Source organism: Phoenix dactylifera, chromosome 15 (genome assembly GCF_009389715.1).
Source record: "Phoenix dactylifera cultivar Barhee BC4 chromosome 15, palm_55x_up_171113_PBpolish2nd_filt_p, whole genome shotgun sequence".
Classification (NCBI taxonomy): Eukaryota; Viridiplantae; Streptophyta; class Magnoliopsida; order Arecales; family Arecaceae; genus Phoenix; species Phoenix dactylifera.
In genome coordinates this window covers 7,539,246-7,564,863 of record NC_052406.1, presented here as the reverse complement: position 1 = coordinate 7,564,863, position 25,618 = coordinate 7,539,246, and the positions used below count along the sequence as shown (strand labels likewise).

Sequence of the window (25,618 nt, the reverse complement as noted above, 5' to 3'; positions counted from 1 at the left end):
TACTGACCAACCTATGGCTCATCGCATACAACTTGATCTACTTTAACTTCACTTGGCCCATCTTGATTAGTGCTAAAAAAGGTACGTAGCTAGGCCCTACTTTGTTAGGATTAGGGATGCTAGTATGATTTTTTTTTTCTTTTTTTGAGAGAGAAAGGAGGCAAGTCCTATCATCACTAAGTTAGGTGATTGAGAAGAAAGATGAATGATTGTGTTTTGAGACAAACGAATACCCTCCATCACTATAATTATGCTTTACTAATTTTTCTGAATGCACCTTTCGACAATTGAACCCATGGTGTTTGGTGGTTGCTAAGCCAAAGGGTGTTAGCATTAAGACATGCTCCAATTAAGTAATACTTGAATAATTTGCACCAAATCAGCGGACTCAACAGGCAACAATAAACTTCATAACTTTGCTCAGGTCAGGCTCCAATATGAACAAGGTCTACTTTGAAATTTAGGTGAAAACTCTTAAATCGAACCAAAGCAGCTTTAGGCTAAAAGGGTCCGTGCACGCATGCATGCACCTCACAAGCCTCCGCTTGCATAAATAACGTAACCATCTTGATGTGGAAAAGAGGCCAGAGGGGTGGTGGTGAGGTCACCGGGTACGTGGCCGGACCCACCACGTACCCGGAAAAAACCTGATCATTAATGCTGGCGAGCAGCGAGTTATAGTCCGGAATACCCGGGCGGGCCCCACGTGGCGGATGCGATCGAATTCGAACCGCCAGTTCTTGTTTTGGGTGACGTCAGCCCTAGGGCTGGGTGGGATGGGGCCCGCCTGCTTCCCCGCGGGTTCTCGAAAGGGAGGTGGCTCCTCCGGGGTGACGTCATCCCTGGGGATCCAGGCAGGAAGATTCCAACTGTCTGATGACGTGGCGGCTCCAGGCCACCCACCTCCCGGCCGTGCCGGTGGGAAGGACATTCCCCATCCAGCTGGACCCCGGGCCCCACCTTTTTTCGTATAAAGCTCGGCTTCCTTGGCTTAGCTTCATGGCTCATCATTTCACTTGCTCGCACCTTGCTAAGTTTGCAATAATTATGATTTTGGCGAGGATTTGTAGCATGATTTTTTTTTATCTTTTACAATATGTTCTCAAGATGGCCTCGGCATGTGGGGTCGTAGTGTCCTTGATACATCTATTTTAGTCTTGTTAGTTTTTATTTGTCACTAACTTGACACTGGAGAACATATTGTCACCCTAGTAAATTATTTTGGCAGAATTGGCCGAGCGCATATTTGCTTCCCACTGTCAAGTTCAACATTTACATTTGAAGCAAAGTCCGGCATAGCTGTCGCTAGCCAATTTGCACTTAAATATCTCTCATGTTAACGAACATTATATGTCAGATACCCCTTCAAGTACACAGCTAGCCTCGAAGGTGACACATTTTTGGTAAGAAACTTATGAAATCTTAATAGAAGAGAAGAGATTGCTATATTTCAATTGGGTGTCTCCAATATTTTTGTTAAGTGTAGCTGCACTTAATTTTGATGGAGTTTGGTTGCACTTGAATTGTTTCTTTAGCTAGGTAAGTTATTGATAAAGAATTTGGTGTGGAGAAATCATGTGTGGAGCATGATGGACAAGATGGAACACTCTGCGTAACTGCAGTAAAAGCATTTATGTTGCTGCTTTGGCTGCCAACGTATACTATTGACATTGTCACATCATCATTATTATTTGTTTCTAATTTTCAAAACAAATGTTGTTGTCATAAGATCCATATCATACATCATAACGGGGGCATGTGAAGATGCCGCACATAGGACGAACGTTGCTTTCTGGGTCGTGTCGAGTCTGCTTTTTATTGTTACAGGGCGGGGTGCAACTTCTCATGTCAATGAAATTCTCTTTACAATTAACTTCTAACATTTTACAAATAGCTTCAGGTAGTAGAAAAATCTTGAATGATCGTAAACTATGACTCAATTTAGCAGAGCTGTTAGCATCTAACAGTAAAAATTTTAGAAGTAGAGCTTTTTGAAATAAAATTTTTATAAAAAACTATTTGTTATTTGGTAACTATATTTCTAAAATGTTGTAAAACTTTAATATCTGTTTGGCAAATAAACTGAAAAAGTACTTTTGGTATGACTAAATGACCATAATAAATATTGCATAGTATTATACAACAGAGCATAATAAAATATAATATGTATTAATATATAAATATATGATATAGTATAATATTACCGTAATGTAATATAATATTATTCTAATATAGTTAATATAATATTATATACTATAGCATAATAATATAACATAATTTGATATTATATAACATAATATATCGATGTATTATGATATAATATGATATAATATAATATTATATTATATTTACAGTATAAAAAAATTATTTTGATATAAAATATTATAATTATTATCGTAATATATTAATATTTTGTTAATATTATATTTTTAGGAACTAATTTTGAAAAAAAAATAAAAGCACATAATCATACTTGCAAAATGAGATTTTATGTTTTTTTAATCTTTTTTTGTTCCTGTTTTTTATACACAATGAGATATTATAGGTGGTTTGCATAAATTACTGAATTCCAAAAATATATATAATAATATCTTGATCACATGGCAAGGGAGAAAGCCAAGGCTGATTATGGTTCCTTGTTTATTAGAACTTCTGCAGATTTTTTTTCTTCATGTATTATAATATAAAAGGATACTTTCTGCAATTATATGATTTTATCATGGGCATTTTAGTTTATATTTTTTTATAAATCTAAAACAATTTTTCGATGTACGCTAAAAGTACTTTTTTGGAGCTTATCCTAAGTAGACGTTTTCATTTTTCTGGCAAAGCTAAAACGTACAGCTTTTTGATTTTTTTTACCAAACACTTCTATTCTATCCAAAAGTATTTTTGGAGGGTCAGAAAAAAGTTTTGCCAAATGGGGCCTAATGTTTTGGCATGATAATTGTAAAGAAAATAGAGCTTGGGTCGTATCTTTAAATTTTCTATCTACAAACGCATAGGGTTTGCCAAGCACCCTCTCACGCATATGTGAAATACAAGGGATTATATGTAATGCCCATGCCACTGTGCATGCCCAGCTCACCAATCCTTTAATTCCCACAGCATGACAGCAAGGCAACTGCATAATTTCATTTTGAATTCTATGTATGTCATGCAAAAGTTCAGCTTCTGTGTAATGTTCAAGGCCATGGTTAACCTGAGGATTCAATAGGAGCATGCTAATCGGACGGTCCACATTGCTAGGGATCTACTAATAACAATCAAGAGCGATGCATACTCCTGCCTTCTATTACATTTTTGCTTGTACAGGTGGAATCTGGAAGCCTTTTGATCAGCTCCAACACATACTCCTTATGGGATGATGTATTATTACTTGGAGCTTTATCTATACTCTTCGACCATCTGCTTCAACCTAATTTTGCTATGAATTATCTTGTCTGATAGCCCTTTTGATTTCATAGTGAAGTTTACAAGTCTTTCATTGATTAATTGGGTGAACCATCATGGCCAGATAAAATTTTTAATTGCACAAGACTATAATTAATTCAAAGGATTATATGTAATATCCATGCCTTCGTACATGCCCAGCTCACCAATCCTTTAATTCCCCACAGCATGACAATAATGCAACTGGATTATTTCATTTTGAATTAATCCTATGTATATATGTCATGCAAAAGTCCAGCTTTGGTGCAATATTCAGGGCTATGGCTAACCTGAGGATTCAATAGGAGCACACTAATCAGATGGTCCATATATGTTGCTAGGGATCTACTAATAACAATCAATGGCGATACAAATCGCTGCCTTCTACTACTCGTTTGCTTATGCTAGTAAAATTTCGATTGCTTAAGACTATGACACAAGTCTCAGCTCATGTAGAAGGGAAAACTTAGAAAAGAAATTCAGCTCATGTCATACAATTATTTTAATTATATAAAAGCTTGCCCCTTAAGCACATTTGCTTATTAAACAATTGGTGCATCATTGTTTGTTTGTTTTTCTCAATCATTAGTCATGGGAAACCTTCCATCATCTATTCTTTATACTCACCAAATTTCTTGACATTTTGGACATTTATGTGGGGCCTAGCATAGTTTAAGAGATTTCATGTCATTGTTCTACATGATTAATGTAATATTTTATTTCTTGCTTTCTTGTTGAGCCCCATTGGACGAATCTTCTTATCTTTGGTTTCCTCTTGTCTCGGTTAAACTTGGAGCGTTGGTTAACAAACATCTACACCCTTTTCTATTCCCTTTATTTCCCCTACCATTCCCACCCACCCTTAATTTCTGGTTCTTGTCTCCCTTAAGACCCTCATCAAATGCCCCATCTCCTTTTAATGAAATGGGAGCATTGGAAGACTATCCATAAATTCAAGTGTTCAAGCTAAAATATAGATGGGCATCTTCACGCCACTTTTTTCTATCTTTTTAAAAATCTTTTAATGATCTCAAGATCAGGTCTTTCAACAACTAGTACATAATCTTTAAAAAAGGAGAAAAAAGAATAGAAAAAAAGGTGGCAGGTTGAGCGCTTGGAACAATGTTATTGCATAACCGACGCTCCTTTTTCCATTTTCTTTCTTTTGGTTTTGATTCTATTGCTGCAAAGTTGCAAGCTTCCATATTCAACACCCATAAGCAAATGATTAGTGATAGCATAAGGGCGTGCTAAGGTTTTGTACAAGGTTTTCAAAGGAATGAGTATGTTTCACTGAACAAGAATTGTTTGGGGTCCTACCCACCTCAACGAGCTCTCCTTGCCCAATAGATCATAGCTAAACCACCTTTAGCTCAAATTCATCAAGTAAGGAACAATGTATAGTCTGAAATTAGTTCAGTGGATGCGGTAGGAGACATGTTATTGATGTCCATTTATCACAACAGTAGTCCCATTTGATGCCTAACATCAATGTCTCCATAACATGCAGTTGCTCCTCTCCCATTTGGCGCAAGAAAAATACAATCATGAGGCACGAGTACATGATATATTCTAATTCATATGGTTGAGAAGCTATAGATATATTGGAAGAAAGGCTTTCTATGGAAAGTGGACCACAACACAACTCTTTAATAGAAAATGGACAACATCTTAGGAAAAAATGGAGGATATACCTTCCATCTATTCTCCCAACTCCCACTCCCATTGCATGACAAGCCCTAATAGATCCAAACCAAAGGCTTTTTTTTTTTTCCTTCATACATCCCAAATTGTAGGCAAAGCAAGGCTAGTAAGCTCTCTAGAACGGTTTGGTGGTTTAAAAGCAGGCCTATGGATCAAGGTTTTGGCAAATTTAATTTTTCAAAAATGGGTCCCATAGGAACCCTAACCCTAGCCAGGGCATTGTAGGAGAGGGAATTTGGAAGGACCCCATCCCGGGATCTCAACCATGGTTAGGAAAACAAAGGGAAAGGCAAAGGCTAATGGGGAAAAGGTAACCGAATGATTACTAGAATGGAGGGGGGCCCACCTGATTTTTCCTTTCTATGGAGCCTCTCGGTTTTTTTGACTCCGAAAAGGGACCTACCTCGGCCACTAATGTCTTTATGGATTGAATGATAAAGAACACCGCACGTGGAGTCTGAGGCAGGTGACTGCCCCGCCACAGTGAAAGGATTGCGAAAAAAAAAACAAGAGAAAAGAAAAGAAAAGAAAAAAGAAAGACCTGAAAGAAAAAGAGGGAAGGAGGGAAAAAAAAAAATAAAGCTCAGTAAAGCAAACATTTCCCCCAAAAACCATCGCTTTCCATGCCACCATTGTAATCTCCACTCATTATATTTCTTGCTTAAAGTTTTCCTTCTCCCTCATCCTTCCTAGTCCCCTCTCCTTCTCACTAGAAAGTTTAGAGAGAATGGAGCAATTAACTCTCCTTCCCTAGCTCCATCTAATCCTCCTCCTATCTCGACAGGCTTAAATTTGAGTTGTATGTCCTACGAACTCCCTAAACAGTTGGATCTCTCTCTCTCTCTCTCTCTCTCTCTCTCTCTCTCTCTCTCATTTCATCTACTATCAATCCATCCCTCTTTCTCTATTCCCCTCTACACACAAATCACACACTTGGGTGTTCCATAGAGTACCTCCAAGCTCCATACAATAGTTTGATCTCTCTCTCTCTCTTCGCCTACCCCCCTCCAAGGTCCATCTCTCTTTCTGTATCTACGCAAACGTAAAATTTTGAATTGGATATCACTGTGAGCCTCTCTTTTCGTCTCTACACAGATCAAAATTCGAATTTTAGGTATCATCCTACAAACTCCACGAACTAGTTTGATCCGCCTACTCATTCCCTTTCTTGTAGTCTACAACGTAAGTACTTGAATTGGGTCCCCAACAAGCTCCTCAAAAACCTTCAATCTCATCTCCTGTAGCTATCTCGAAGACTAATTTGCTCCCCTCCCCCATCCCCACACATATCAAATCACCACTACCATGGTTTGAACCAACATGGAGGGCAACGCCGCCGGAGGATCCCGAAGGCCCAACTTCCCCCTCCAGCTCCTTGAGAAGAAAGAAGAGGACTCCTGCTCCAGCTCCGGCTACCCGTCCCTCGCCATCTCCTCTGGCCCCTCCACCGCTGCCGGTGGCAGCGGCAGTGATGGCCACGAGCTCGCCGTCGACCCCCTGCCAAAGCCTCCCCCCAAGCGGAGCTCCACCAAGGACCGCCACACCAAGGTCGAGGGCCGGGGTCGCCGCATCCGCATGCCGGCCCTCTGCGCGGCACGGGTTTTTCAGCTCACCCGCGAGCTCGGCCACAAGTCCGACGGCGAGACCATCGAGTGGCTCCTGCAGCAGGCTGAGCCCGCGGTGATCGCTGCCACCGGCACCGGCACCATACCCGCCAACTTCACCTCCCTCAACATCTCCCTCCGCAGCTCCGGCTCCAGTATCTCCGTCCCCTCCCGCCTCCACTCTGCCAACTACTTCAGCTCTGCTACTGGCCTCACCGCTCCACCCCTCCGGTTCGGTGGCTCCGGCTTCCCCTCGGAGGCCCCGTCCTCATCCTCCTCGTCCTTGCTCCTCAATTTCAATTCAGGCAGCTGCGTCGGGGCCGACACGCCATCGGACGCTGACATCGGCAGTCACCTGCGGAAGCGCCGGTGGGAGCAGGAGCTTCAACATCATCAGCATCACTTGCAGCAGCAGCAACAGCAGCAACAACAGCAGCAGCAGCAGCAGCACCAGATGGCGAGCTACAGCCAGGCGAGCCACGGCCAAATACCGGGACCCTTGTGGATGGTAACAAACCCTAGCAGCCAAAGTGTAGCGAGTGGCGAGTCGATATGGACGTTCCCGCAGATGGGCAGCACTACAATGTTCCGAGGCTCCATGTCTAGTGGCCTACATTTCATGAATTTCCCAACCCCCATGGCTCTGCTGCCAAGTCAGCAGCTAGGCCTCGGCTCGGGCGGCGGCGGCGGAGGAGGCTCCGGCGAGGGGCCCATGGGAATCCTTGCCGCCCTTAATGCGTATCGGCCGCCGGGTGCTTCTGAGTCGATGCCCGCCGGGTCCCAGCAAGCGCATGGCAGAGGCGATCGGCATGACACGATGAGCACGAGTGAGTCGTAGGTTCGGTTGGTCTCGCGCCCATGCATGCGATCATGTTGCTCTTGATCTTTCTCTTTTATTCTTCTTTAATCCTATCATTTTTCTATCATCTTCGGTTCTCATATTTCTCAAGTATAAAACATGCTCGCAATATACATGCAAACCATTCTTTTTGTGTGTTAGTGAGAGGTATGGATTGTAGACTTTTAGCTAGGGTTTCATGTGAGGGAGGAGAAGAGTGAGTGTTGATGGTTTTCAGAGAGTTTCAAGTTAGGGTTTCTTTTCGTTTTCTTTTTCTTTTTCTTTTCTTTTTTTCTGGGGAGGGGGATATGGTGTCGAATCTTTGGTTCAACAAAATTCAGTGCTGTGACACAATTATCATATTCTCGTCATATCATTTTTCCTTGTTTCTCCATTCCCATTTCCATCCTTGAGGATGTTATGGCCATGAATTTTGATCTCTAACCAGCCACAATATACTAATTGCAAGACACTTTTGCGTGTCTATGAGAGAGAGACCATTCAGGTCAACAGTAGATATAGAGATGGAGAACAGCTGCGAGCGATGACAGTACACAAAAGAGAAGGATCCTGAAGTTCCTAGCCAATGAAGACCACAAGATCCATCGGTTTCAACAGTGAGCGAACTTAAAATTTTAACGCCACAGGGTCATCTGATCAATGATTTCCTGGTCCTGGAATCGGTTTTTATAGTTCCAGGTGTCTTTTTTTTATAGGTAAAACATATCAGAAACTCTTTTGTTTATATTTCTCACCTGTTAATACTCATACCTACTAGATTGAGTCTTTTAATTGTCATAAAAATAGCATTTGGGGTGGTGGGAGAGTAGTTCTTAGCTCAAAGGTTGCCTTGTTTATTCGGATGTGTGTGCTGGTGTTGTGGGCTCACTCCTTCCAGGGTGTGAAAGCTGAATGTAACGAGAGGGCATGGAAAAAAGGCCAAATGGGTATAATACCATGGTGGTGCTGTCGGTTGTTTTGTTCCATGTTAGAGCTGTCACTTGTCGAGATGATGGGATACTCGAGTAACCCCAACCACATGTATGGTTTGATCCTTTTGGTCCTTCTTTTAAGCTCTTCGCTAAACAAACAAGTAAGGGGACTTGACACTCCCTCTCCCAACAATGAGAAGAAAAAAAAAAAAACCTCTTCAGGAGTTACAACCACCGGGGGGAGAGAGAGTTCAGTGAAGTTTCAACTGGAAGTATCTTTAGGCACCCCCGTACCATTACTTCTAGGAGCTAGCACATTGCTTAATTTTGTTGTTAGTTTTGTAGGGATAACACTAGTTTTTTTTTTCAGATGAAATATACTGTAGATATTAGAATTATAATATACTTGGGTTGTTGGATAAACAGGTACTGTAGACTACTTGTGACTAATTTTGTGCTGGTTTTTCTTTAGATATTTATAATAACTATTTATTTCATTAGAGGAATACATTTGCATCCCAAGATGAATAATTTCTGAAGGTCCTGGCATTTGTCGCTCTATGCCTGTTCTTTTTATTTTTTTTGATGCGACTCTTTATGCATGTTCATGAAATCCCTAACATGCAATCATTTTACTGTGAACCGTATATTACTTTTTTATGGGATGCTTGTATTGCTTATCATACCTTTTCTGCAAAAGTTTTATTTCTGGTTTACATGATCGTCAGATTTTCTTTTTAAAAGAAAGTTTCCATTTCAAACTTTTGTTTCTTGTTTTCATTTCTAATTTTATTTCTAGTTTTCGTCTCATAATTAATCTCTCCCATCATTTCAATCTTTGGAGCTTTCTTCGGTTGTGGCTGTAATTCTTTACAGCCTCTCCCGGGCGATGACAGTATTATTTATGTTTGATGGGATCATGATGGAAACTACTATATTGGGGTTATGAAACCCATGTAAATCACTGCTCACCAAAGGAGACAATATAAATTATAAAAATGTTGTTCCAGAATTAAATTTTGAAGAATATTGTCCTCCAAGAGAGACTAATCTTGAAAGCACCTGCAACCAATACAAGTCTTTAATGCTCACTTGGCAGTGCCTTAATTATTATATTTGAGATGCTTATCCAGTACTCATCTTCGCTGGTTTAACTTGACTTAGGCAAAATTTGTTTGCTCCCCCGGCATAGCGGTAGAGGAATCCTTCTTAGATAGAGACCATGTCAACATCGATCTTGACGTGCCCATATTGTAGTATAGAACAAATTATTGTGATCAATGATTCATTATTTTTTGTTTTCTTAAAAGAAAAGTTTGAAGCTTCATATCATTGTCCAAGAAGTTGCTTTGAATTGGGATTCTGAAGTTTTTAATCTCTATACTTAGTAGTGAGTCATGGACACTATTTTTCCTAAACAAAATAACTCCTTTTTGATAAGCGTCTCTCTCTGTGTTGCTTTCTCTTGTGCCCACAAGCACAAAATAACTCAGCCCAAATGCTAATGCATCATGCACCAAAGCAAGAAATATATATGAACAAAATAATCTTGTTCGCAAAACGCAAGGAACCGTCGCATGTTGTGGATTTTATATTTCACGATAAATAAATTTTACTTACAAGTCAATTAAAGAGAATACATGATTAGTTTGCTTGTATGATTTCTTCAATGTATAAAAAGCTATAAAAACAGACTCATGTCCTAGCATTCGTCAAACAGTTGTGTCAAAACTATACCATTTAATGTCCTTAACGTAACCCAAAAAACAATAAAAACCTTTCCTATAAATCTAATAATTAGCTCAAATTTTACTTGATTCTCATTCTACACATTTAAGCTCAAATTTGAAAATTAAATGACAATTAGCTAGAGCTCAAAACTTGTGGAACTGGAAGTCTACTTCAAAATGAGTAATCACAGGCCTCCAGCGGGCATCTATTTCTCTAGCCCAAGCCCCTAGAAACAACAGTTGACGTGTTTGACTAGAAAATTGAGATGCTCTAGAAATCCTAAATCTGATCGATTTCAATATTTGAGTCACCACTGAAGAAGCTGACTGAATTCTCTTGCGTTGGCCATGACTCCCATGCTTCCTCGTGCACTTTTTGATTTTTCGGATCATCCATTTACATGAAGCCAATGCCCATTCCGTCAACTTTGATATTCTAAAAATGGGTGCAACTTGAAATATTTATTGAGAATGACTTTCTTGATGAAGCTCTTGATTAAATGGCCTTCTAATTAACATAAAGAAAAGAAAACCTACTGGAGATTCTCGACTATGGCTTTCTATGTAGCTAAGAGGCTAAGAAGGATTCTCTCCTTCCTTTCTTTCATTACTTTTCTTTTCTTTTCTTTTTTTTTAGGAAAACCATCATGTTGGTATAGGGCTTCTGACAGCCTCCACCCGAATCGAGTCCATCCTTGTTTTGATCATCTCCTTCATTTTAGTTTGTTTCGAGTTGGTGTTTAGTTTCTTCTTCTTCTTTCAGGAAAAGGGAGGGGAATCCTTGTCTCATAATACACTTATTCTCCTAGCAACCATGTTTCTCGGAACAATAAATTGAGGTATATATAACTCATCTTGCCTAGCGAAAAAAAATAAAAAAGAAAATGCCTGAGAAGAGTGAAGATGGTGGGACTATGCATGCTGGTGCTCAGATGAAGAGCAAGAAAGAAAACCAAGTTTTAGAATGTTTTATATTTATGTGATTAAGGTTATTCAGTGAAGAGACAGACTCACTTAAAGGAAGCATTTAGCAATAAGCAGTTCACAAACACGTAACCATAACTATAGCCGTCAAGCCTTTCCCCAACTACGTACCTGGGGCTGGTTTCATAAACTCCCGTTCATCAATCAAAAACTATCATAAATCCTCACTCACCAATCAATGGCTACGCACTATTTAATTTCGTTTAGTTGCTTGATAAGCTTTGTGCAACAAGTTGTCAGCGATTTAACACCCATCTTTTCCATCCAAGCATGGAACTAGCATTAGGATCGTGACAACCACAATATATTTGGAACAATTTCACTGGAGATTTGATGATGGGAGTGTACCATGTTATATTTGAATAGGATAGTTTGTTAAATTGGTAATTAAAATCCTTTATCTGACCGTTTGATTATCGAAGCAGTTGCAAAATAACTAATATTTTTGATAGTTTAATAACTTGCTTACCTTGGTCCAAAAAAAAAAAAAAATACTGCTTTTCCTTTTGGCCTCTAACTGCAATTGATAAGCTATATACATAAGCCTATATTTCTCCAGTTTCTCTCCAAAAACTCGATTGCCAGAAACCTACAGCTTATGACATGAGCCACCTAATGAAAAGAGAGGAAGAAATTTTGAGAAAAAAAAGGGAGAAAAAGAAAAGACTGGTGAGCAGAGTCGCCACCAAAAGTAAACGTGCTGACCTTATGTGTTCTCATGAGATTGTACATATATTCACCAATCCAGTTCTTAATATATGTCTTGAGATCTAATCAGCTAGCTTTTCCCCTCCCAACATTCCTCGCATGAAAAAGCTACGTCCAGTCCATTGACATACCCCATCCGTCTGCGTGGAGCTGCAAATTTAGACACATAGAGATGGACATAATAATTTCCATGGGAGCAATCAAGCTACCTAGCCTGAACTCTCCTTCACCGCTTCAGGCGTGCTGTTCTAAGTGCCCACGCATGACACCACAAATGGGTGGATAAGATGTCAAGGAGAGGCACCGCCTGTTTTAATAATCAAACGAGTATGCAACCCAGGCCAACAGCTCATGTAGACGAGCTAATCTCTCAGTTCAGTAGGAAAGTTTTTGGAGGCATGGAGTCGTAGGGACATGCGAGTCCAGTATTTGACAAACTGAGCCTCTAAACAAAACCAACATAACAGGCAGCACAAAGAGAGAGACTAGTGCCTAAGTTATTTTTTTTGGGGAAATCTTTCAAATTGATAGCTTTAGCACTAAAAGGAATATAAATATTTTCATATCTGTAATAGAATAGCTCACATGTGTTTAGTCCTATATCAATTTTGCATTGAGAATATTTTGGATATTTATATAGGGCCAAAGAATTTGAATAAAACTCCAGCTAATATTTTTTGGATGAGATCTGAATTATCACAAATAGGCCATTCTAGGGCTAATCATGGGCTGTTTGTAATATTTGTGACGGGATATAATAAGATTGGATCTCTAGTTTGGCATGGATGCTGGAGTTTAAATTGAGAGAGTATGTGAAAGCTTGTACCAGCACACTAACAATTTTTGGATAAGGTTCTTGGTTGTTATAATTTAACTACCATTTATCACATTTGATGTTTGTGATTGAATTTATGGATGGCTTTGATTCGATCACGTGGGATATATCTAACCTAATAAAGTTATTGGATGGGCGATTGTAAGCACATTTTTATCCACCATCAATTTTTATATTTATGCATGAGTATTGTAGCTTTCCATTATATGGGCATGTTGAAATTATATAGGCTATTGTACTGAATTTTTTTCCTTTTTTTTTTTTTTGAGAAGTATGATGGGACTTTGGACCAAATTGAGTGGGGTCAATGTTCAAACCCAAAACATTGGTATCAACAACCATTGACTTTATTAACTAAGCTTATTGGCACTCTATATTAGATAGACTAGTGTAACTAAACCTTTACATGCTAGCTCGTGGTATAGATGATCCACATGTTTATTTCTATTGATGTATATGGTCCCATTATATCAAATCCATACCATTGAAATATACATTTGATGGATAATTACTATGACATGATTTATCATCATCTTTTCTATTTTTATGAACAATGTGTCACATAATTTTTCATATGGTTGCAATACTAATGCAATCACCGTTAATTAACATGATGAGATTTCATTATGATCCAAATCTACACACATAGAACTAGTAAGTATGCACGTGGTGGCATGTTTCGGATGAGAAGATAAACAAAAATTTATATATTTTGAAATATAATTACTTATACAAGTGATTAGAAAAAACAAATTGTAAAATACAAAAGCTGTTTTTTTTTATAACTTGTCCATGGTAAAAAGAAATCTAAAATAAAAACCATGTCGTCCATAAAATCATGTAAAATGAAAGTATAAGATATATTTAAGTTGATCTAATCCATGAGGACATAGAGTCCTGGTCAAGGAAGGGTATTCATCGTGCTTCAATAGAAACTGAGAACCAATAAGATCCAAAGATTTTAATCTCTTATGAAAAGTTCATAGTTATGCTTTTATATATAACATAGAAAGAAAAATTAGAAAAATAAAAGTTAATTTTTAAAAAATTGATAGCTAGCATTAGATAAATTTTAAAAAATAAATATGCTTAAGAAGAGCGACTATTAAAGCAAAATAGCAAAAGAAATGTGGGTTCAGCTGGAAAACACCGATAATTTTTAAAATATATTGGTGATAGATATCAAAGTAAATATACTTTTTATAATGTTTACATGACTAAAGACTTTTTGTTATTATAAAAGTTATGGGATTCTACTGGGTTACCGTCTTTATTTATAAATATTTTATTTTCTGATTTATGGGTATATTTTTAGTAGTATGGTATAATCTTTTTCAATCCTCCTTCCAAAAAAAAAAAAAGCTCTCTGCTATTAAAAAGGAAGTTTATTAGAAAAGTAAATTAAAAAGTTTTGCCTTCATCGCCGACCCTGGCGCTGTTATCGGATAAGTCAAGGATGTGACCTCGACGGTCTTCACGCTCTCAGTCCCAACTCCCAAGGTAATATTAGGCTTGTGGAAGATAAAGCGGAGGAGATCCATGGCTAGGGTTCGAAGCAACTACGTACCATCAAAGCAGGCCACCTTGATCTGGATCTCCTCCGCCTTCCTCTTCTATCTCACGTTCCGAGTTGCCATGGAAAACTCCTCCTTGCCCAATTCCGGTAATTTTTTCCCAATAAATCCCCAGACTTCCGCTCCAAGATTCTCGTCATTTTTTTTTTACTTCTTTGGATTTTGGTTGATTCGATTAATTTGAGCTGATTTGGTGATCTGGGGAGGTGGATCAGAATCCCCTGCGTCGATCGCGGATCGGCGTTCGCGTTTGTACGATAAGATGGCGCGGGATTTGGATGAGAACGGCGCGACCTTCCTTAAAGGCGGAGAGACTTCGCAGAGTCTAGCTCTTTCTGATATTTTTGTTCTGAAGGATGGCGCAGTCACTCCGGTACTTAAGGTAGATTACCCTGTTGTTTAAAGATTACGTTTTTTATATCTATGTTTTCTATTGACTCTGATGTTTCTTTCTATATTTCTTTGACATTAGGCTGCTAATCCTCCAGTTCGAGCAAATGTGCTTTACCTGAGTAGGGAATTTTCGACGCCTATCTCGTACGTAATTCTTTTGATCATTTAAGCTAATGCTAATTTTGTTTAGTGGAAAACTATTTAGCACTGGAGGAAAGGTTAGATCTAGTGAAGTCGGTTGCACTGTAGGGGCTTTACCACAAGAGACAGAGGAGACTGGAATCCACCGTTAGATTTAAAAAGGCACACTCAAATTTCATATCAGTTCTCCATTGTATTTCTTTCCATGAACATGCCTTTGTAGAGATACGGAATGGTAGTTGATATCCCTTTGCAGTAATATATCACAACTTTTTTAAAAAAAGACAAGTAACAATTACATTTATACACTCCAATAGGTACATGTTATAAACCATCATTAATGAAGACTAGAAACTCTAAAATTACATTCATCAATCAGAACAAGTATTTATAGTTTAACCACCAAGTATTAACTATCTAATAAATACTAACTAGACTTTGACTTCTTCACTTAGGGTAAGATATGGGCTAGGTATATGGACTCATCAAAATTGACTCATATAAAATGATTGGTTACTTGCTTCATAGACTTTTGTTACATGAAACTTGTCCTCGAGTTCTTTGGTCGTTAGTGCTTTTTAGGATTTGTTGTGTTCTAAAAGGACTAATACAATCTTCCAACTTTTCACAACCTTCATTGGATAACTGGCATTTTGCTAGAATCTAAAACACACACACACACACACAAAAAAAAAAAAAGAGGCTCTGCTTGTGCAGTGCTCTCCATTCGCTGCATGGATGAACGTATTAATATTGCTGTTTATAGAGTTAGGATCATAAGTCGTTTATTAGCCTGTTAAATCTTATTTAATAAATAATTTTTATTAGTACTAATAAATTAATGAAAAAAGTTAATGATATTATTAATAACCTTATTTGCTTAACGTATGTTGATATTAATGAAAAACATTTTTCCTTGGTCATTGGATTACACTACTATTTAATTCATTTCTGTTGCATTTTTATGATCATGATCTTATTTGAAAGTGAAAGTACAACAACCAATGACTCTACTATATTGTATGTAATATCTCTTAGATGCAATACCTTTTCTGGTTTCTTACTATATGCAAATTGGATTGTGATCTTATTATTTTACAATAGTATATTATTTTTCTATGTCGATCGATAAACATATACACTTTTTTTGTAAAGTGATAGCATATCATACTATTAATATCAAAGATTTATTTTAGAAAATAATTAGGCTCTTATATCTATTATATTCTATTCAGTTTCTATTGTCTATTTTATATTGCATTTTAAGAATAATTGAAAAAAGAAGAAAAAACTGCATCTCGCACAATGGTTATATGCTAGTTGATGATGAAATCGAATGATGGTTGTCTTTGGTGCTTTAATAGAGAAATATGGATTTTTGAGAATATAACCAAATGGTTCATGTACGTGATTTTAGAGTTTCTAGGCTTCATTAATTATGATTCATGCATGTGTCTCTTGAACTATATATGGTTCGCGCTATGGGGACTAGAATGGAATTGGGATTCCAATTTTGACCTCATTCCAATTATGGCTTGTGCAACAATGGAATCACATTCCTTTTGGAATCTCCACTCCCTTAAATAAAGGAATTATGATTCAAGTATTAAATAAGGAGAACAATCATTTCCATAAGAATGGGAATGAATGATATTACCGATATAATCTAATCAGTATTATTTATAATATAAATAAGAATAAATGATATATTTGGTATGAACGAAGTAGCATCATTTATGGTGTAAAGTAAAAAATAATGATTTACTTTTTTATTTAGAAGTCAACTCTATGTATATAATAGCAAATGGGCATGTGAAATGCACATTGGAGAAAAATTTAGAAATCAAATCATCAAACTATATGTAACATAAAAGAACATAAGCTATATATCTATTTGCAAGAATAAATACAAACAAAAAGAATTAGAAAACAAAATATATAAAAAATAAATTTAAAATATAATACTAGATCAACTGGTGATACAGAAAATATAAAAATAGAAATATATATAATAAACTAAATTAATTAAAAGGGCAAAATGTGATGTATGTAATAAATGCTAAAAGAAACCAAAAAAATAAAACAAACTAATATGGAACTATAACTATAAAATTAAAAATATATTATAATGAGAGACCTAAAAAGCTATAGTGGTTGCTATTTTAAAATTTGGTTTTATCCTTTACTCAAGGGTATATTCAGAAAACTAATATAAAACTGATTACATTCTAATGCATAAGCAAAATTGAATGGTAAAGTTGAATTGCCTCTCTCTTCCTGTGCATGTCTTTGTTTTGAGACAAATTAGTGCAATAATATTGGTGGTTTGGATTCCCTATGTTCCATTCTTTTTCTATTTTGATTTTCGCTCTTATTCTCTTTCTTTCATGCAGATGGAAATATCATGTCATAGTTTGTAAAACCAGTTACTCATGTGTCATTTAGAAGGTTGTATTGCGCTAATATAAACTGGTATGCAGACTCATCTAGTTTCCATATAGAGCCATGTATTACAGTATTAGGGGAATAAAAGAAAATGAAGAATTATTATGAAAATTCAGTTAATGTTTATTTTGAATTTAGGGTGGATTCAACTCAGTATTATCCTTCTGTACTACTTTCTTCCCCTCTGCCTTTGCCTCTTCCTCTTTTTATGGTGGAGCACCTCTTATGCTGGCATCTATTAACATTCAAATTAATGGAAAGTTTTGAGGAACTTTTCTGTAATGCATCAACTAAATATATTCACATTTCATGATGGACCACTTTGCATATTTCATAGTGGTCTCAATTAACGTTTTGATGATTTTTTTTTTTTAAGTTGCCTGGAGCTTAATTCAGGGCAATACTCTGTAATCTCCCAAATGTGCGAACTGTTTTCAAGATCTGTGTTTCTGATTGCTCAGCTCTCACTACCATTATCACATTACTACTTGTAGGCACAATTATCTAGATTTCTTAGGAAACTACATCTGACCTAATTTCCTATCCTGCAAACCACAAAGGGCAACTTACAGGATATGTGATTAACCTTGTGAAAACAAGAGCATACAATTCAAGTGGTTAATGGTGGATCTTAATGCATTTTGTGTTGCATTTTTCAATTCTGCATTAAGGGCATTTTAATTTATCCCTTTTCTGCTTCCATGTCACATATCACTTCTCATGCCTAGCTTCCAATTTGTCAACTATTTATCCAGGTAGATATCATACTGCACCTTACAATCACAAAGTGTTACTAACAATGCTGCAAAAAACAAATACTTGTAATGATTCTTTATTGTGTTGGGCATGTGATATTTTCAGGCTATAGACTTCTCTCCTAAAGTCTAACATTGTCAGATTCTCCCCCGCAGGTTACACACATGCCCACATCCACACACACACCATTCTTATAACTTCACATGCAACAAAGGCATTTCTCACTCTAATTTGGTAGTGTTTGGTAAACACAAATATGTTGAATATATTTAAAGTTACATTATAGATTACATACTAGCAACAAGGCAACGGTTTCAGAGCAATTAGTAGCATTTGGAGGAATCAATTCATTCGTTATATATTGGTCTAAAATGAATCTAATTTAATACAACTAATTTGCTGTTCTATCAACCATTCTCATTTAAACTTTCTGCATATGATGACTTTATTCAATGTTGTTATCTGTTTGACATTGTATGCTTTAAAAATTCTCTATTTGCTTGGTTTCTCGGTGAGAACTTGTTGTGACAGGTCTTTGAGCTCTGAAGAGAATATCAGTTCGAATACTAAATAGAGAAAATAATTGTATGATCCTGCATATAGAAATTTTGATCATCACTAACTTTTTTTATCATTTATTCATTATATTTGTTTATCAAAGATTCTTGGGTTACACATACATGTTTTTTTTTATGATTGCTACAGAGACGCTGTCAGAGAGATCTTTCTTCCCTATTTTGATGGAGGTAATGCCTTTGGTTTTACTTGTTCTCTTTACTTTCATTCTGTAATTCTTACAGATAGTTCAAGAATATTAGCTTAGAGACACATTCAACTCTTTTACCTTTTGTCACTGTCTTAAAAATAATTACTTAGGCCTTTTGGAGGCTGAATTTTCAATTTCCTTGATGTATGTATGTTTTTATTAGTTTCCTCCTAAGTTCCCCTCCCTGTGTCATACCCTCTAAAATTATAAACTGCTAGCAGCTTGAGTTTTACAATCTGTATATGAGCATCTGATTTTCTTCTCATAATTCTCATTTAATGCTTTTGTGCCCCTTGGAATTTCTATCATCATTTTATTGATGAATTTTCTGTTGTTATGTTTAGTCATCTGGTTTCAAAATGCAAGTCTATATCACTTCAGTATGTTCCATGCCTCCCATCATCTAACACCTGTTATTGCAACTGAAAATGAGGTATAGAAAATCCTGTCAGTTTTTATTTTTACCCCTAGATTAGATTTTCTTGTACTAATGTGGTCCATCCTGTTTATTGAGATTGAAGCTGAAGCAAGTGCTATTAAAGGCGTTGCAGACGTTCTTTGCCCCCTGAAGATTGTCTTGGATAGAGTGGTGCTGACGTCAACTGGTGTGCTTCTAGGATGTTGGCAGGTATGACCGCTGAACTTGTTCTTTTGCATTAGTCTTCCTAGATATGTTGTAAGATGCAATATCGGCCAGATTTTTTAAGCGGTAGTTCTTTTTATATATGCAGAAGGTCAGAAATCCATGCAACAATGATAAAATATGTATGCAGTTACTATTACCTATAGTTCTCATGTATGTAGATATTCTGTTCAATCACGCCTTTGCTAGTTTCATCAACTAATAATATATTATCCATGATGAACATTCACTGCAGGGCCTCTACTAGTCTTGGCATCTATATCAAATACAAAAGGCAAACCAATAAATTTCCTCACCTTTTTAGTAGTCTATACACAAGTCTTGACCACCCAGTAAGCTATCTCAGCTCTTTACTCAGGTTGAGATATAACATGTGTAATTCTTAACTAGGATGAATGACAAATAACAATTCAAATACCTCAAGGATTCGGCAAGGTTCATTTTTTATCGCTATGACTATAGCTAGGCTCTTCCTCTCATGATTTATTTATTTATCTGTTCTTAAGAGAATTGACTCAATGCTTAACCTTCTTGGTATGTAGCCATATTGGCCGTGCGAAATCTTTTTAAATCACAAATAGTCTTCATGTACTTGTAACAACCCAGGACCTCACCCAAAATGGCTAGCCGAAAGTTACTATTTGGGTTTCTTGATTCTGTATAAATATCCAAGATCTACCCAGCGAATAACCGATGTGGGACTAAACACACGCCCGCACGGGTCCTCACATACTCCCCCCGTTCAAGTCCTGACGTCCTCGTCAGGCTAAGGGTTCAAATCCATTCAAATCTAATCACAAACACCACGATCGGCTCATGGTTAGCCCCAGTGGATCTGTGCTGCAGTGTCCTCTAGTCCACATAGATTATGGGCCGGGTCCGCTCTGATACCATTTGTAACAACCCAGGACCTCACCCAAAATGGCTAGCCGGAAGTTACTATTTGGGTTCCTTGATCCTGTATAAATACCCAAGATCTATCCAGCGAATAACCGATGTGGGACTAAACACATGCCCGCACGGGTCCTCACAGTACTATTGTCTATAGCTCATGATGTGACTTTGTAATTTGATTTCATGTTGATTGGTGTTGTTCAAATACCACCATTGCTCGTCTAAGGGGTAATATTGTGTTTTCAAGATGTCTATCATGACCTTGTGCTTCATCATCTTATTAAAACTACACAATTTGCAAGTCAAGTGTTAGTCTGTGCAGTTTGTCCATACTATAGTTGGTATTCCATCTAGTCCGATTTTGCTTTTTTCATCTTATCTTAAGCCTGATTTATTTTTGTCAATCCTAGGATGGATCTTTTCCAACACAAGTTTAAAATATAGCAATCTTTTTTTACCCAGTCCCTTCAGTCCATCCCATGGTACACAAACCTGAAACTTATTTGCAAATATTGGTACAATACTTGGACTTGGCTCTATAAGAAGAAATTCTTAGATATTAAATGTAACAACCCAGGACCTCACCCAAAATGGCTAACCAGAAGTTATTATTTGGGTTCCTTGATCCTGTATAAGTATCCAAGATCTACCCAGCGAATAACCGATGTGGGACTAAACACACGCCCGCACGGGTCCTCACATACTCCCTCCGTTCAAGCCCTGACGTCCTCGTCGGGCTAAAGGTTCAAATCTATTTGAATCTAATCACAAACACCACGATCAGCCCGTGGTCAACTCCAATAGATCCGTGCTGCAGTGTCCCCTAGTCCACATAGGTTATGGGCCGGGTCCGCTCTGATACCATTTGTAACAACCCAGGACCTCACCCAAAATGGCTAGCCAGAAGTTATTATTTGGGTTCTTTGATTCTGTATAAGTACCCAAGATATATCCAGCAAATAACCGATGTGGGACTAAACACACGCCCGTACGGGTCCTCACATACTCCCTCCGTTCAAGCCCTGACATCCTCGTCAGGCTAAGGGTTCATATCTATTCAAATCTAATCACAAACACCACGATTGGCCTGTGGTCAGCCCCAATGGATCCGTGCTGCAGTGTCCCCTAGTCCACATAGGTTATGGGCTGGGTCCGCTCTGATACCATTTGTAACAACCCAGGACCTCACCCAAAATGGCTAGCCGGAAGTTATTATTTGGGTTCCTTGATCCTGTATAAGTACCCAAGATCTACCCAGTGAATAATCGATGTGGGACTAAACACACGCCCGCACGGGTCCTCACATTAAAAGAATCTGATGCTTAGCCACATCCGCACCTGACACACAAACTCAAGTCCATGTAACATAGATAGCAGTCTTGTTGGTTTTTAATCTGAGTGAAAATGAAATGTTTCTTTAGTTTCAGCTAGAGTTTCAATGGTTGCAGTCCAGAACTACTGAATAATGTTCAAAAATTATAGATGAAAGAAATGAAGAATAGATTGGAAGACAAGATTCACATATAGGCTGATGTTTTTCTTGAGGTGAATGTTTAGTTTTTCTATTATTTCCACCTTGCATTGAATGACTGCTATATTTTTTCTTCACGCTGCACAATTTCTATCTCATCTATTTATGAAAAGTAAAAGAACTGGTGCACCTGGGACATGTCCTCTAAATAATATTAACTAATTGAGTTCCACTGAATTAAATTTTTAGGCTGGCGATAAGTGGGCCTCTTACCTACACTATCTAGCACCCAGCTGGTCTCCTTTTCTTTAGACATACTCATTTCATGCAATACTTGAAGAATAAATTGGGATGGTTATTTTTCTATGCTGCTAGATCTAGTTGTTTTGTTCTTGTCTTAGGAGCTTAAATCAGTCGTGCCTCCTTTGTATTTAGTGATCATATTTATCAAAAGTGTCTGATTTTGTTATTGGGATCTATTTTCTAAAATACTGGAGAGAAAGATAAAGATATTTATTACAGAATTAGAGTTGATTGGACAAAATAGAGAGGTTCCTCTATAGTACCTTACGATCAGCATATACCATGGGGACTTAAAGAGGGTAGCTTTACAAAAATAAATAATAATAATAATAATAATAATAATAATAATAATAATAATAATAATAAAAGTCTGCGATGTTGTATGACTTGGAATGTTGAGCAAATCGAGAGCAAAATGGATGCGCTCCTGCCACAAACCATCGGATGAGAAAAATGCCCCATGTGCATGCTCTAATTGAAGCATGATTCCAAAGGAGGCCAACTCGTATGTGAGTGTGAGAAAGCTAGATTTAACCGCTTTGATGCTCGATCAGAACGGAACCAAGGAGGTCGTATTGCGTAACGAGACTACAAGAAAATAATTCAACTAGAAGTTGTTGGCAACTAGTGAACCCGGCGGTTCAACCGGGTGAGAGGTAGATCTTCGTTTTAGGTAACGAGTTAAGTGTGACATAACTGAGAATGTTATGATGGATGTATGGTAAAACTATAAATGAGTATATTGGAGGAGTCACAAAAGTTGGAAAAATTAGGGACAAACTGATGGAACATCAATTTAGATGGTATAGACATGTATTGTCAAAATCTAAGAGGGATTGGTAAGGAAAGGTATTTTAATTTGTGCTGAAGGTTGTAAGAAAAGGAGGGAAAGACTCAAAAGTAACATGGATGGAGGTTGTGAGAAAAGATGCGGAAAAAATACTTAAAACCATTGAGTCCTTTGTGAGGGTCCTAACTTGTCAAACTTGGTTGCTAAAAACGATACCTTGATTGAGATTAGATGGTTGGGTATAAAAATTCATTTCTGACTTATCACAGCCATTATATTATTGCCATGGCTGCTTTTATTATCAGTAGCAGCGGCAGCGGCAGCAAATTTGGCCAATCCAAGAATGCTACATTATTTATCTTAGTTTAATGTCATTTGGAATGTCAGTTCTGACATTCCGTTTGCTTGATTTAAACTCCATAAACTCTCATGATTATAGCTGCATATACCTGCTATTAATATTCTAATTTTGGTGATCTTTTTTATCTACTAGGTCCTCTCTGGTTCAGATCCTACAATGATTCGTGCAAAATTAAGGAATGCCCTTCCACGTGCACCTGAAAAGCAACTGGTAAGAAAAAGTTTGCACTCTTCTCCTTCTAATAATCTATAACTTTATGCTCTTTATGTGATTAATTTAAGAAGCATCATACAAACTGCAAGTCTTGTTTAGGTGGGTTTTTTCAAATAATAAACTGATATGTATCTGTAGGATATCTTCAAGTTAACTGGAATGTGCTATGATTTATTTCTGCTTTCATGTGCCATTTTTCTGATATTATCTTTTTTTTGTGCAGTATGACCCTGTTTTGCTTCACACTTCCTTTGCGAGACTTCTAGGACACCCGAAAGTCCAAATCAAGGTAACATGTCAAATAGATCTCAGAAATGTAATTAATTGTTCTAGTGGGTGTTTTCCATATAAAAACCACTGTTTAATATTAACTTAAAACATGTCCTGCGGTATTGTAGATAAAGATAGTGTCTGAGAGGTATTTTGAACGTATGTTAAAGATAGGTATCAAATTTGTTAATTCTTTGCGGTTATTGACTTGAGCCACATAAGCTGCTTCATTTTATATTCTCACATTTGTTAATTCTTTGCGGTTATTGAACTTCCTAAAAGTTATCTCCATGCATATTATTTCTGTTTTGACTACTATTCAGTTCAGCATATCATCTTACTACATAAATCTGTTTACTGTAGGAGATGAAGAAACCATATGACCCACTACAGTTCTTTGATGAGCTTGTTGCACAAGTTAACAATAAGATTCGTGGTTTTGAGGTAGTTTCTGGTCTATAGCAGATTCCTTTACATTTAAATGAAATTTGCCTTTTTATTCGAGTAGGCTTGAACCATATGATTGCCAATATGTCAAGTCCTTATTTGTTCTCATACCCCAGAAACATATTTATGGCTGCTAAACTTTAGCTTACTGTTAGGAGTTTACTTTCAGGCAGCTGTATCAGAGCTCTGGTTTGTGGAAGAATATGATGTCCTAGCGCTTGCATTGAACGGAAGAATCAAGACAAGGAGATTCCATCTTGGCTGCCAAGGAAATTAAAACCTTTAAAGTAGAAGTGTGATTTTCGAATAAGAAATCTTTGTATGATAGAATATTGATATGGCAGTCGTATGGTTAGGCAACCCTCATGAAACTACGGTAGGCTTAAAGCAGTACAACATAAGGACGGGCCTCATGTCGATGGTGCTTCTACCAACAAGATTCTAGGTGGATATGCATAGATTAGTGCAGGATTTTTCAAGTTATGTTCTGTTATAACTTTGCTCTTTGTACCACGGAGATAAATATGTGCAAAACTATGTATTTTATATGTAATTATTGGATGCACAAGCTGTTTGCCCATTTACTTAAGGGTAAAATGCAAACTAAATTTATATCATCAAGGCTGTGTGATAGAAACATGCCCATAATGTCTCCATTGAGTAATTCTTATGGGGTGTTAATTTTGCTCGAATTGCACGGTTGTTTTCTTTCTCAATGATTTGTTGCATTCCAAAAGAAAATTATTCAATTCCCAATTTGCAAAGGGCCGGTGGGAGCTCTGAGTTCTTATTAGACCTCCAGATTAGTATGGATGTTAATTTTTTTGAAGTCTTTTTGGCACAATCAGTCAAGTTCATGTTATTAGGTACTTTTCGGCTCTCATCGCCAGACGCCAAAAGTATGAATCAAAATGGGCCTCACCTTCACCAATGTGAAGTCAATGTGGAAGGCTTTCAGCTACCTCGCTTTCCAGTTCCAGTCTGGACTCTGGGGTCTGGTTTCTAGTTCGTAATTTGCTCCTTCCATATGAATAGGTTTTCTTTGTAATGCATGATTGCCATTTTTTTTCTCGGTAAAAGAATTGCAATGTTTTTGATATCGGCCCAACCATGCTACCACAAAAGGCTCCATGCCATATGACAGGAGGAGATTGGTGCAATCCACAGATCCAGGGCAATACAGACTGTGAATCCACACTACACATGACATGAGCAACTAAATGTCTCCCAGTGAACAACACGATGCAAGACTGGTTTTGCATCACATAATTAAAGGTCCCATGAATTTGCCTTGAATGAAAGATTGGCGGTAAACCATCTAGGTAAGCATTATCTAGTTTCAAAAGATAGAAGAAATATGAGTCGCAGAAAATAATGTTTAACT

The 25,618-nt window shown here is 37.3% G+C and overlaps 2 protein-coding genes across 4 annotated transcripts; both read left to right on the top strand.

The window, feature by feature from the left end:
- Positions 1-5,784: 5,784 nt before the first annotated feature.
- Positions 5,785-7,947, top strand: LOC103719997 (transcription factor TCP15-like). The gene has a single exon (XM_008809496.4). It carries the CDS (start codon positions 6,457-6,459, stop codon positions 7,576-7,578), a length of 1,122 nt encoding a protein of 373 aa, XP_008807718.1. The 5' UTR covers positions 5,785-6,456; the 3' UTR covers positions 7,579-7,947.
- A 6,250-nt stretch (positions 7,948-14,197) lies between these two features.
- On the top strand, positions 14,198-24,855 carry LOC103719995. 3 transcript variants are annotated; one of them, XM_008809494.3, is made up of 10 exons: positions 14,198-14,430; positions 14,557-14,723; positions 14,814-14,878; positions 18,782-18,822; positions 19,187-19,275; positions 19,357-19,470; positions 23,437-23,514; positions 23,741-23,806; positions 24,151-24,231; positions 24,404-24,855. In XM_008809494.3, exons 1-10 carry the CDS (start codon positions 14,307-14,309, stop codon positions 24,509-24,511), a joined length of 933 nt encoding a protein of 310 aa, XP_008807716.1. In that variant the 5' UTR covers positions 14,198-14,306; the 3' UTR covers positions 24,512-24,855. The 3 variants fall into 3 exon arrangements, with proteins under 3 accessions (XP_008807716.1, XP_008807717.1, XP_008807715.1); XM_008809495.4 differs by having other exon boundaries at positions 14,207-14,430; positions 14,548-14,723; positions 24,408-24,855; XM_008809493.4 differs by having other exon boundaries at positions 14,211-14,430; positions 14,548-14,723.
- The last annotated feature ends 763 nt before the right edge of the window (positions 24,856-25,618 follow it).

Coding starts and splice junctions, on each gene's coding strand:
- LOC103719995 (XM_008809493.4), top strand. CDS start 14,307: ATGGCTAGGGTTCGAAGCAACTACGTACCATCAAAGCAGGCCACCTTG. Junction 19,276..19,356: donor TTATTGCAACTGAAAATGAG/GTATAGAAAATC, acceptor CTGTTTATTGAG/ATTGAAGCTGAAGCAAGTGC. Junction 23,807..24,150: donor ACCCGAAAGTCCAAATCAAG/GTAACATGTCAA, acceptor TGTTTACTGTAG/GAGATGAAGAAACCATATGA.
- LOC103719997 (XM_008809496.4), top strand. CDS start 6,457: ATGGAGGGCAACGCCGCCGGAGGATCCCGAAGGCCCAACTTCCCCCTC.